This window comes from Chrysemys picta, chromosome 6 (assembly GCF_011386835.1).
Source record: "Chrysemys picta bellii isolate R12L10 chromosome 6, ASM1138683v2, whole genome shotgun sequence".
Classification (NCBI taxonomy): domain Eukaryota; kingdom Metazoa; phylum Chordata; order Testudines; family Emydidae; genus Chrysemys; species Chrysemys picta.
The window spans coordinates 130115397-130129344 of NC_088796.1; the positions used below are offsets into that span (position 1 = coordinate 130115397).

The window sequence follows — 13948 nt, forward strand, 5'->3', positions numbered from 1 at the left end:
GTCTGCAAAACTAGATGCTGGAGATGGCAAATGTCAGCAAAGTTCAGTCTCCTGTTCTAATTTCTCATCTGAATCTCCAACAAACTCCAGAACCTATAATGAAAATTTAAGGTTTTGGCAGGTTATCCTACACAAGAAGTTGGAATCTTTAGTTGTTTCTTTATATCCCAGTTCATGCTGTCCCATAAAGGTATAGAAGGCCATTCTACACTTCTTCAGGACTACAGTCTGTGTCCTTACTGAATGGAAGAATAGCTCTAAAAGGATCTTTGTGAAATGCCTAAACTTTTGCTAGGCAGATGCTACAAGCAGTAGGTTCCTGGAAACTTATTGAAAGAGCTTTGTTGTCTCTGCAACTTTATTATTTTTAAAATGAGGTGTACTTTTTTCAACCTTGGATCTAAATCAAAATTTTGATCTGTGAACAAAATTCTAGTGCTATACTTAATTTTCCTTTGTAGTCAATAGGCATTCTTCCCCTAGCTTCCTAGGGAAGAAGCGTAGCTTAAAAACCTCTTCATAATTTTTTAATTATAATGAGCCAGTATAAATAGAACAGACTTTATGAAATGTACACTTGAGGGCTGCAGGGTAGCCATTTTTATAGTGCAAATTGTTAATAGTCCAGCCTTTTATCCATGGAGGTATTTCTGTCATCTGATACAGCAGTAGAATTTCTTTCCTGAGAGTTTTAACTTAATTCTAGACTCCTTCCTTCTAGTAAGTTGACATGACTTGCCTGAATTGCAGAACTCCACAGCTGCCTTTTCTAGGCAGATTAAAAAACTGTTCCTTAGACAGCTACATATTACATTCCTTCTGTCTGTACTATGCTGTTAATCCTGCCATGGAAGTGTTTAAAACTGACGAGTTTGTGAAAAGCTTATCCTTTTATCCTTCTTGGAAAGCAGATTACTCTACATACAGTAGCTGTGGCAGGGTACAGTGACTAGCTAGTATTGTTGATCCCTTGAGTGACCATGCTTATTTCCCCTCTTGTGCTAGAGCCAGAAATATGAATAAGTGAAATGCTTTCTGAATTTAGCATTGCTCTTACTCGCTCTCTTTTTCAGATTCTTATCGCATTTACCCTTGGACACATTACCTTGACTGTCTGTTAAATGGTTCCATTAGCCTCACTGTACTTTAAATAATTATTGTACATTTTACAGTCTAGATGAAGTAACTTAAGTATCAAAAGATAAACCCAGATGAATATCAGTGCCCTAAAAACTACTTTTCAAAGCGCTTTGTTATTAGCAGAACATATTTTATTGAATTGACTTCGTAACCATTGTCTTTATCCCTTTTTCTCACCCAAGAGCTCCAAACGAGAGTGGAAGCCTCTGGAGGATCGCAGCTGCACAGATATACCATGGCTGTTGCTATTCATCCTCTTTTGTGTTGGAATGGTGAGTAAAATTAGAAAGATTCTAAATGTTACATAGCCACAGACAGTTTTCACTCATTGTGAAGAAATCAGATTTTGAGATTAGAAATTTGCTAACGTCAGTCAATGTCTAGTGTATTTTAGCATGGCAAATATCAGTTACGGAACAAGAACTTGCTTGATTTTCTAAAGCAGTGTCACAATGCACAAATCTAGTACTTTCACAGGGTCTCATAATTTGCAGTAGACTCTGTTTTGCCACAGAATTGTGTGCATCAGAATCTAAACTACTTCTAAAACAAGTTTCTAGCCCTCATGGTTGTGAAGATGTCATGCTACACTTGGCCTACCTTTTTTTTTTTTAAACGCTATCATCCTAAGCCTGTAGATGTCTTGGAAAAAATAGCTTTGAGCATAAGGAACTGTTACCTTAATCTCAATAGGCTGTTACTTCTGAAACATAAAAATGGCAAGGTAAACCTCAAAATTGTTGATATCCCTGCTGATAACTTTAGCAGAGCCATCCAGTTAATACGCTTATTCCACAGTCCAGACCTTCTTCCCAAGCTGTCCCAGGTGCCAAAGCCTCACTGTGTTTTATCTAGATGCCAAAACACTTGGCTTCCTCCTGATAAATGCTATGATGCAGTTAAAGGTCAAATTACAAAAAAATGATTGCAGGATAGTGAAAATTCAGTATCTTGGTTTTTGCCTTTTTTGTATGGAATTAGGGAGGGTTGCTTACATTATTCTAGGTCCAACCCACCGCCAATTAGAGAATAACTATCTTTTTCACATCCCTGGTTTGTGAGAGGATTCTCTCTGTCTATGCATCTCAAACTCTTACTGGCTTTATTTTACAACCATGGTGCCCTGCAAGCTCATAGCTAACTTGCTCTTCACTTAGCACCCCTTTGGTATTTTTGCAATCCATTGACAAATTTGATTTTTAAATGACTCTGTAATACAGAAATGCCTAGTTCTGTATATTTATTTGGGGTATTAGACTATACAAATTAGGTACACACAGTTGCATATGCCCATCTTTGAAAATTAGGTCCCAGATTGTGTTACGTTTCACTCTTTGCTGTTACCCGGTCTTATTGTTGGCCGTGTCCTGCTGATATAATTCCATACACACCTGCAACTGTGAATTTTTCCTTTTTTATGGTGTACTATCCTACAGCTTTCTTGTCTCACCAATACGGTGTGTGGAGCAATTGTCATATCATCACTGCCTTGGGGAGTTGCAAATAAGTTCAGGTGGTTACATCTACCTTCCCTCACTTTGTGGCTAGATGGGAATAAAATCCTAAAATAGATGGAGGAGGATCCTGAAACTTCTCTGCTGTAATGTAAAGTCACAGTGTGGAAAACATTAAGAACCTGTGCATTATCCTACATAAAATTCTATTAAAAGGAATTAGAGCTTTTACCTGAGTGGTGATGGATTGATGAAATTGACAGAAAGAGCTGCAAATCAGCTTATTACTAGCGATAACCTTTTGCTCCTCCTTCTTTGCTTTGACTTGTCCAATGTTAAGTTTATAAATAAGCTAATTTACTATAAGACAGTGACCTGCTCTTCATTTGGAATTTCTCTCTAATCAACTTGTCTCCTTCGGTATTGGTCCCTCCTTAGCACTGCGCTGTCTTGCCTTCCTAAGGCTTTAAGGCTGTCAATGTTTGACTCCTCCACACCCTCCTTCCAATTGCCTTTTGATTCTGTTGTGTCCACTTGTAACTCCAGACTCTCTTCTGCACTTGTTTCCTTTGCCTCTTTCTCTCCCCCCCCCCCCCCCCACCACCAATTCATTCTCCCACCAGTCTCAAACTTTGGCTTACCCCTCTTATCTTCTTCCTCTGGCATCACTGGACACTTGGCGAGACAGCATAAGGACTATTTTTCTCTGCCCAGGATCTTGCCAACCTAATTAGTTGTAAAGAGATAATTGATGCTTCAAGGCACGACCTCCTTACAGTGGCCTCTCTGCATTTCCTCCTGACCCCCAAACTTCCCCTTTAATATCCAATTTAAGCTCTTTGAAAGTCAGTCTATAGCCCAGTGAGACCTGGGTCTCTCCTCTCTAAGGCCCTTTTTTCCCCCCTTTGCTCCACCATGCTGCTCCTAGCTGCTCCTTTTATATGCTTCCACTGTTATTTATGTTTCTTTTTCTTCCATTTGTCCCCTATATCTGAAATGTCTTGCCTGGTCTGCCCTGCCTCCCCTTCTCCTTAAAATGCACTTACTCCAAATAGGCCTTCTTTCCCTCAGAAGTGTTAACAAGATGTTTGAAAAATCTTGCAAACCAAAATACCCAAACTATCTGGAAATTAACAAGGTGTATCCCAAACTTCACTAGTCATGCTGCATGTGTTGCTCTCCTTCCCTGCCCCCCTCCCCTTTATAATTGTGTGCTATCTGCCTAGATTGTGAGCAGTTCCCCTCAGGAACTTTGTTTTATGCCTGTCTCTTGTAAAAGCACCTTGCACATTGTTGAGCCTGTTCAGCTAATAAATAATTTTTAGCGCATCTGAATCATATTTTAAATTAGTGTTTGCATTTAAATTCACAACTGTCTGTTGTTCCCCACAGTGGTTCTTTCTCGATTGACTTAGACTTTTCCCTTTTAAATGGAAGGAATTTCAAAGAAGGGTGCAAAAAATTGGACTCCCCTGCTCTGAAATAAATGAATTACAACTGACCCTTCCCTCACGACCAGCTCCAAGGAGAGCATTGTTAAACTGTGTTTCTGACACAGTTGCCATTGAAACCTTTTATCTATTTTTTTTCCCCAGGGTTTTATTTGTGGCTTTTCAATAGCTACTGGAGCAGCTGCGAGATTGGTTTCAGGATATGACAGTTATGGAAATATCTGTGGACAGAAGAATGTAAAGGTGGATGGAATAGTCAATAGTGGTTTAGACCTCACGCAAAAGAAGTGAGTATATTTTCCAAACTAGTGGATGATTGAACCAGAGTCTGTTGTCCGTTGGAAGTAGATTACAATAAATATTCTGACTCTCTTTTAGTTAATGTGTTTAATTTTTCCTATCTAGTCCTTGCCTGAATTTCTCTTGCTTAAAACTTTCTCTAACAACCAGTAGCCTGCATTTGTGAATGTGCATTGTGGAATTTGTAATATGTATACAAACAAAGTAATCTGGAGTATCGCTTTCTTCTTGGCATCTCGTTATATAGTTTGATTGTTGTGTTCAGCCGTTTGGTACATTGGGGCTTTACAGACTGACCAACATTTTCAAACGTTCCAGGGTTGAATGAGGAAAGCCAAGAAACCCCTCTGAACAATTCAGAGGACTTTAGAAAGCAAAATATCCCTTTAGCTTGTAAATCAACACTACTGCACTGTATTGAGACTATAACTAATGAAGTTTGAAATAGGACTGCACCAAAGGATAATGAAAAACTAAAAGACCTTATTAACTTCTGAAATAGTCTTGGTTCACCTGTCTTTAGACTAACAAACCACTCAATACATGCAGATCGTTTTGTAAGGATGCTTGACTGAAGGTTTGATTATTTGGAGATAGTATTGGAGTTTTCTTGGCATCTTCATTTGGAAGAGTAATTTAATGTGAATAGTTAGGAAATGCTATCACTTCTTCTGAAGTAATCTGAGTTGGTTAAATAAAATCTAGTGACAGTTAAACAATTTATTGACGTAAATCTGTAAAAGTTGTAGGCCTAGTTTGATGCTTGGGCATCAAGTGGCATTCATCCCTTGGAAACCAAACATAAATACTTGCCCTTTATTTAATAGAATAAGGACATCTTTTAAATTTTTCTGTGGGGTAAAAATTGCATGTTTTATTTAGGGAATTGAGCAGTACATAGTATTGAATTTAATATTGTTGTAAACTCTTTAAAACTGATTTGATCTTTTCTGATGTTAACTTTGAAACGTTCAAAGGGATGAGCAGCATCTTGGACTGAAAGATATAAAGAGTGGGCTTACAATCCAGGCCAGGTGTTAATTCAAAGTTCATAAATTTCCTAATTAGCCTCCAGGTCCTTTTTTGTAAGGCTGGTAATTATCCTAGAAAATCACCTGATGTTTGAATTGGCAATCTGCTACTCATTTCACAAGCAGCTTGTCCTATTTCAAAAAGTAGATGAGCGGGATGTGTGACTGCATTGGACCACTTTCTCACTAATCAATCGGATTTTTTATATCCAAGAACGTTGTGTCCTCAAATCTAATTTCTATCAGCTGTCACGTGGAAGAGTACTTTATTGTATTATCCTTTCACATAATACAAAGAGACATCTAATGATGCTGAAAGGCAGCAAATTAAAAATGATAAAAGGAAATAACTTTTTTTTTTACCTACACAGTCTCTCACGATGTATGGAACTCATTGCCACAAGATATCACTGAGGCCAAGAGTTCAACAGGGTTCAGAAAAAGGATTACTTTTGTATGGCTTATGAGAACATCTGATTATGTCACATAGAGTGTGTCTACACTACGAAATTAGGTCGAATTTATAGAAGCCGGTTTTATAGAAATCGGTTTTATACTGTCGATTGTGTGTATCCCCACATAAAATGCTCTAAGTGCATTAAGTCGGCAGACCGCGTCCACAGTACCGAGGCTAGTGTCGACTTCCGGAGCGTTGCACTGTGAGTAGCTATTCCACAGTTCCCGCAGTCTCTGCCGCCCATTGGAATTCTGAGTTGAGATCCCAATGCCTGATGATGCAAAAACAGTGTCGCGGGGGGTTCTGGGTACATGTCGTCAGGCCCCTCCCCCTCTGTCAGAGCAACAGCAGACAATCGATTCACGCCTTTTTACTTGGGTTACCTGTGCAGACAACATACCATGGCAAGCATGGAGCCCGCTCAGCTCAGCTCACCGTCACCATATGTCATCTGGGTGCCGGCAGACGTGGTACGGCATTGCTACACAGCAGCAGCTAATTGCCTTTTGGCAGTAGCCGGTGCAGTATGACTGGTAGCCGTCATTGGCTGTCTGGCTGCTGGCAGACGTGGGGCTGCATTGCTATACAGCAGCAGCTCCTTGCCTTTTGGCAGTAGATGGTGTATTACGACTGGTATCCGTCGTCGTATTCCTCAGTGAGTTCGATCAGAGGCACCTGGGCAGACATGTTTTGTCTCCTGGAGACTCAGTCCTGCCGGCAGTCCTATTGCACCGTCTTGATGATGATGGCTAGCAGTCGTAATACAGCATCTTCTGCCAAGCACCCAGAAGATGCCGATGGCTATCAGTCATGCTGCACCATCTGCTGCCAGTCTAAGGTGTAAAAGATAGATGGACCAGATTTGTTCTGTATTCATTTGCTTCCCCCTCCCGCCGTGAAATCAACGGCCTGCTAAACCCAGGGTTTTGAGTTCAATCTTTGGGGGGGCCATTCTGTGTGACAGTTGTTTGTGTTTCTCCCTGATGCACAGCCACCTTTGTTGATTTTAATTCCCTGTAAGCCATGTTGTCACTCGCCCCTCCCTCCCTCCGTCAGACAATAGTTTCGCGCCTTTTTTCAGCCCAGATGCCATAGTACTGGGATCATGGAGCCCACTCAGATAACCGTGGCAATTATGAGCACTATGAACACCACGCGCATTGTCCTGGAGTATATGCAGAGCCAGAACATGCCAAAGCAAAACTAGGCGAGGAGGCGATTGCAGCGATTGCAGTGCGACGACGAGAGTGATGAGGAAATTGACATGGACATAGACCTCTCACAAAGTACAGGCCCCAGCAATGTGCAAATCATGGTGTTACTGGGGGAGGTTCATGGCGTGGAACGCCGATTCTGGGCCCGGGAAACAAGCACAGATTGGTGGGACCACATCGTGTTGCAGGTATGGGACGATTCCCAGTGGCTGCGAAACTTTCGCATGCGTGAGGGCACTTTCATGGAACTTTGTGACTTGCTTTCCCCTGCCCTGAAGTGCCAGAATACCATGATGAGAGCAGCCCTCACAGTTGAGAAGTGAGTGGCGATAGCCCTGTGGAAGCTTGCAACGCCAGACAGCTACCGGTCAGTCGGGAGTCAATTTGGAGTGGGCAAATCTACTGTGGGGGCTGCTGTGATCCAAGTTGCCAGGGCAATCAAAGACCTGCTAATATCAAGGGTAGTGACTCTGGGAAACATGCAGGTCATAGTGGATGGCTTTGCTGCAATGGGATTCCCAAACTGTGGTGGGGCGATAGACTGAACCCATATCCCTATCTTGTCACCGGAGCACCAAGCCACCGAGTACATGAACCGCAAGGGGTACTTTTCAATGCTGCTGCAAGCCCTGGTGGATCACAAGGGACGTTTCACTAACATCAACATGGGATGGCCGGGAAAGGTACATGATGCTCGCGTCTTCAGGAACTCTGGTCTGTTTCAAAAGCTGGAGGAAGGGACTTTCTTCCCGGACCAGAAAATAACTATTGGGGATGTTGAAATACCTATAGTTATCCTTGGGGACCCAGCCTACCCCTTAATGCCATGGCTCATGAAGCCGTACACAGCAGCCTGGACAGTAGTCAGGACCTGTTCAATTATAGGCTGAGCAAGTGCCGAATGGTGGTAGAATGTGCATTTGGACATTTAAAAGCGCGCTGGCGCAGTTTACTGACTCGGATAGACCTCAGCGAAACCAATATTCCAATTGTTATTGCTGCTTGCTGTGCGCTCCACAATATCTGAGAGAGTAAGGGGAAGACATTTATGGCGGGGTGGGAGGTAGAGGCAAATCGCCTGGCCGCTGATTACGCGCAGCCAGACACCAGGGCGGTTAGAAGAGTATAGCAGGGCGCGGTGCGCATCAGAGAAGCTTTGAAAACCAGTTTTGTGACTGGCCAGGCTACGGTGTGAAACTTCTGTTTTGTTTCTCCTTGATGAACCCTGCTGCCCCCTCCCCCCCACTCTACTTCCCTGTAAACTAACCACCCTCCCCCCTTCGAGCACCGCTTGCAGAGGCAATAAAGTCATTGTTACTTCACATTCATGCATTCTTTATTAATTCATCACACAACTAGGGGGATAACTGCCAAGGTAGCCTGGGAGGAGTGGGGGAGGAGGGAAGGAAAAGGACATACTGCAGTTTAAACTTTAAAACTTTAACACTTATTGAAGGCCAGCCTTCTGATGCTTGGGCAATCATCTGGGGTGGAGTGGCTGGGTGGCCGGAGGCCTCCCCACCGCGTTCTTGGCGTCTGGGTGAGGAGGCTATGGAACTTGGGGGGGAGGGCTGTTGGTTACACAGGGGCGGTAACGGCGGTCTCTGCTCCTGCTGCCTTTCCTGCAGCTCAACCATACGCTGGAGCATATCAGTTTGATGCTCCAGCAGCCGGAGCATCGATTCTTGCCTTCTGTCTGCAAGCTGACGCCACCTATCCTCTTCAGCCCGCCACTTGCTCTCTTCAGCCCGCGATTCAGCCCGCCACCTCTCCTCTCATTCATATTGTGCTTTTTTGCACTCTGACATCGACTGCCTCCACGCATTCTGCTGTGCTCATTCAGCATGGGAGGACATCTGGAGCTCCGTGAACATATCATCCCGAGTCCGCCGTTTTCTCCTTCTAATCTTCACTAGCCTCTGCGAAGGAGAAACATTTGCAGCTGGTGCTGGAGAAGGGCGAGGTGGTTAAAAAAGACACATTTTAGAGAACAATGAGTACACTTTTTCACATTAAATTTTGCTGTTCACATTACACAGCACATGTGCTTTCGTTACAAGGTCGCATTTTTCCTCTTATATTGAGGGCCTGCCGGTTTGGTGTGAGAGATCACTCACGCAGTGCCAGGCAACAGAATTCGACTTGCAGGCAGCCATGGTAAGCCACAGTCTTTTGGCTTCTTTAACCTTCATAACATGTGGGAATGGTTTCAAACAGCAGCGCCCTCATTTCCCATACCAAGCACCCATTGGGTTGGCCATTTAAAATGGGATTGCAATGTAAAAGGAGGGGCTGCAGTTTCCAGGTTAACATGCAGCACAAACCCAACTATCCCCCCCCCCACACACACCCAATTCTCTGGGATGATCACTTCACCGCTCCCCCCCACCGCGTGGCTAACAGCGGGGAACATTTCTGTTCAGCCGAGCAGAAACGGGCACCTTAATAAAATCACCCCATTTCAACCAGGTGACCGTGAATGATATCACTCTCCTGAGGATAACACAGAGAGATAAGGAATGGATGTTGTCTGCATGCCAGCAAACACCGGGACCATACGCTGCAATGCTTTGTTATGCAATGATTCCAGACTACGTGCTACTGGCCTGGCATGGTAAAGTATCCTACCATGGCGGACGGGATAAAGCAGCCCTCCCCAGAAACCTTTTTGCAAAGGTTTTGGGAGTACATGAAGGAGAGCTTTCTGGAGATGTCCCTGGAGGATTTCTGTTCCATCCCCATACACGTTAACAAACTTTTCCAGTAGCTGTACTGGCCACGATTGCCAGGGCAAATTAATCATTAAACACGCTTGCTTTTAAACCATGTGTAATATTTACAAAGGTACACTCACCAGAGGTTCCTTGTGTGCTCTCAGGGTCTGGGAGCACGCCTTGGGTGAGTTCGGGGGTTACTGGTTCCAGGTCCAGGGATATAAACATATTCTGGCTGTTGGGGAAACCGGTTTCTCTGCTTCCTTGCTGTGAGCTATCCTAATTGTCTTCATCATCATCTTCCTCGTACCCCGAACCCGCTTCCCTGTTGCGTGATTCTCCATTGATGGAGTTAAAGGACACAGTTGGGATAGTGGTGGCTGCACCCCCTAGCATGGCATGCAGCTCTGCATAGAAGCGGCATGTTTGCGGCTCTGCCCCGGACCTTCCGTTTGCCTCTCTGGCTTTGTGGTAGACTTGCCTTAGCTTCCTAATTTTCACGCGGCACTGCTGTGCGTCCCTGTTATGGCCTCTGTCCTTCATGGCCTTTGAGACTTTTTCTAATATTTTGCCATTTCGTTTACTGCTACGGAGTTCAGCTAGCACTGATTCATCTCCCCATATGGCGAGCAGATCCCGTACCTCCCATTCGGTCCATGCTGGAGCTCTTTTGCGATCCTGGGACTTCATCATGGTTACCTGTGTTGATGAGCTCTGCGTGGTCACCTGTGCTCTCCACGCTGGATAAACAGGAAATGAAATTCAAAAGTTCGTGGGGCTTTTCCTGTCTATCTGGTCAGTGCATCTGCGTTGAGAGTGCTGTCCAGAGTGGTCACAATGAAGCACTGTGGGATAGCTCCCAGAGGCCAATAACGTCCAATTCCGTCCACACTACCCCAAATCCGACCCGCAAAGGCCGATTTCAGCGCTAATCCCCTCATCGGAGGTGGAGTAAAGAAACCGGTTTAAAGGGCCCTTTAAGTCAGAAAAAAAGGGCTTCGTCGTGTGGATGTGTCCATAGACTCATAGACTTTAAGGTCAGAAGGGACCATTATGATCATCTAGTCTGACCTCCCGCATGATGCAGGCCACAAAGCCGTCCCAACCCTTTCCCTTGACTCTGCTGTTGAAGTCCCCAAATCCTGTGGTTTAGAGACTTCAAGTAGCAGAGAATCCTCCAGCTAGCGATCCCTGCCCCATGCTGCGGAGGAAGGCGAAAAACCTCCAGGGCCTCTGCCAATCTACCCTGGAGGAAAATTCCTTCCCGACCCCAAATATGGCGATCAGTAGAACCCCGAGCATGTAGGCAAGATTCTCCAGCCAGACCCTCATTGGCCATTGATACTATTTATCAGCGATGGCATGCTGTTCATTTGTCTAAAATCATGTTATCCCATTAAACCATTCCCTCCATAAACTTATCTAGCTTAATCTTAAAACCAGACAGGTCCTTCGCCCCCACCGTTTCTCTCGGAAGGCTGTTCCAATATTTTACCCCTCTGACGGTCAGAAACCTTCGTCTAATTTCAAGCCTAAACTTCCCCATGGCCAGTTTATATCCATTCGTTCTCGTGTCCATATTAGTACTGAGCTGAAATAATTCCTCTCCCTCCCTGGTATTTATTCCTCTGATATATTTAAAGAGAGCAATCATATCCCCCCCCAGCCTTCGTTTGGTTAGGCTAAACAACCCGAGCTCCTCGAGTCTCCTTTCATACGACAGGTTTTCCATTCCTCTGATCATCCTAGTGGCCCTTCTCTGTACCCGTTCCAGTTTGAGTTCATCTTTTTTAAACATGGGAGACCAGAACTGCACACAGTACTCCAAATGAGGTCTCACCAGCGCCTTGTACAACGGAAGCAGCACCTCCTTATCCCTACTAGATATACCTCACCTAATGCATCCCAAGACCGCATTGGCTTTTTTCACCGCCACGTCACATTGTCGACTCATAGTCATCCTGCGGTCTACCAGGTCTCCGAGGTCTTTCTCCTCCTCCATTACTTCTAACTGATGCGTCCCCAGCTTGTAACTAAAATTGTTGTTAGTCATCCCTAAATGCACCTTACACTTTTCACTATTAAATTTCATCCTATTTCTGTTACTCCAATTTACAAGGTCATTCAAGTCTCCCTGCAGAATATCCCGATCCTCCTCCGAATTGGCAATACCTCCCAACTTTGTGTCATCCGCAAACTTTATCAGCCCACTCCTACAATTGGTTCCGAGGTCAGTAATAAATAGATTAAATAAAATCGGTCCGAAAACCGAACCTTGAGGAACTCCACTGGTCACCTCCCTCCAACTAGACAGTTCACCTTTCAATACGACCCGCTGCAGTCTCCCCATTAACCAGTTCCTTATCCACCTCTGGATTTTCATATCGATCCCCATCTTTTCCAATTTAACCAATAATTGCCCGTGTGGTACAGTATCAAACGCTTTACTGAAATCAAGGTATATTAGGTCCACCGCATTTCCGTTATCTAATAAGTCTGTTACTTTCTCAAAGAAGGAGATCAGATTGGTTTGGCACGATCTGCCTTTGGTAAAACCATGTTGTAATTTGTCGCAATTGCCCTTGACCTCAAGGTCCTTAATTACTTTCTCCTTCAGAATTTTCTCCAGGTCCTTGCACACTACAGATGTTAAACTGACAGGCCTGTAGTTACCTGGGTCACTTTTTTTCCCTTTCTTGAAAATAGGAACCACATTAGCTATTCTCCAGTCCAACGGTACCACCCCCGAGTTTAAAGATTCATTAAAAATTATTGCTAAGGGGCCTGCTATTTCTCGCGCCAGTTCCTTCAATATTCTTGGATGAAGATCATCCGGTCCGCCCGATTTAGTCCCGCTAAGGTGTTCAAGTTTGGTTTCTACCTCGGATATGGTAATCCCCCCTCCTGTATCCCCCTCTGTCACGCTGCCAATATTCCTAATCCCTTCATTGGCCTCATTGAACACCGATGCAAAATATTCGTTTAGATATTGTGCCATGCCTAGATTATCCTTAATCTCCACTCCAGCTATAGTCTTCAGCAGTCCCACTTCTTTCTTTGCTTTCTTCCTATTTATATGGCTATAAAACCTCTTACTATTGCTTTTAATTCCCCTCGCAAGGTCCAACTCTACACGGCTTTTGGCCTTTCTCATTCTATCTCTACATGCTCTGACCTCAATAAGGTAAGTTTCCTTACTGATCTCTCCCCTCTTCCACTCTTTGTACGCTTTCTGTTTTTTCCTAATCGCCCCTTTGAGACGGTCGCTCATCCAGCTCGGTCTAAATCTCTTGCTTACTAACAGTTTTCGCTTTTTCGGGATACAGGCCTCCGACAGCTCCTGCAGCTTTAATTTAAAATAATCCCAGGCATCTTCTGCCTTTAGATCCATTAATATGTTTGCCCAATCCACTTCCCTTACCAGTCCTCTTAATTTATTAAAATTAGCCTTTTTAAAATTGTAAACCCTAGTCTTTGATTTAATTCTGTTAATCCTTCCATTTAGTTTAAACCGAATTAGCTCATGGTCACTGGAGCCAAGGTTGTCCCCTACAACCATTTCCTCAACGAGATCCTCACTACTCACCAAAACCAAATCCAAAATGGCCTCCCCCCTCGCGGTTCAGCTACTACTTGATGAAGGAATTGATCAGCAAGCACATCTAGGAACATCTGAGCCCTATTATTGCTACTAGCATTTGTTCCCCAATCTATATCCGGGAAGTTAAAGTCCCCCATAATTACACAGTTCCTATTAGTATTTACTTCCCTAAACACATTAAATAGTTCTTTATCCATATCCTGGGTAGATCCCGGCGGTCTATAGCACACCCCAAGCACTATCCCAGGGGAGGCTCTAGTAGTTCTTTTACCCAGTGTGAGTATTGCCCAGACGGACTCCGTCTTATCCATTCCATCAGTTATTATTTCTTTACAGCTTACCTCATTATTGACATACAATGACACCCCCCCCACCTTTACCTTTGTTCCGGTCATTCCTAAACAGCACATACCCTTCCATACCTGTACTCCAGTCATGACTGCCGTTCCACCACGTTTCAGTTATTCCTACGATATCTGGTTTCATTTCTCGGACCAGGAGCTCCAACTCCTCCATTTTGTTACCTAGGCTTCTCGCATTGGTGTATAAACATCCTAATGTATGCCTTTTAGCCTGTCTCCCATTA

General features: G+C 44.0%; 1 protein-coding gene across 3 annotated transcripts in view; it reads left to right on the forward strand.

Moving 5' to 3' along the window:
* SLC44A1 (solute carrier family 44 member 1) overlaps positions 1-13948 on the forward strand; it is a 102653-nt gene that overhangs the window by 39494 nt on the left and 49211 nt on the right. For all 3 annotated transcript variants that reach the window (XM_065549850.1, XM_005283469.5, XM_005283468.5), the window contains exons 2-3: positions 1323-1412; positions 4190-4332. In XM_065549850.1, coding sequence (XP_065405922.1) covers positions 1323-1412; positions 4190-4332 — 233 coding nt within the window. The remainder of the gene's footprint in view (positions 1-1322; positions 1413-4189; positions 4333-13948) is intronic.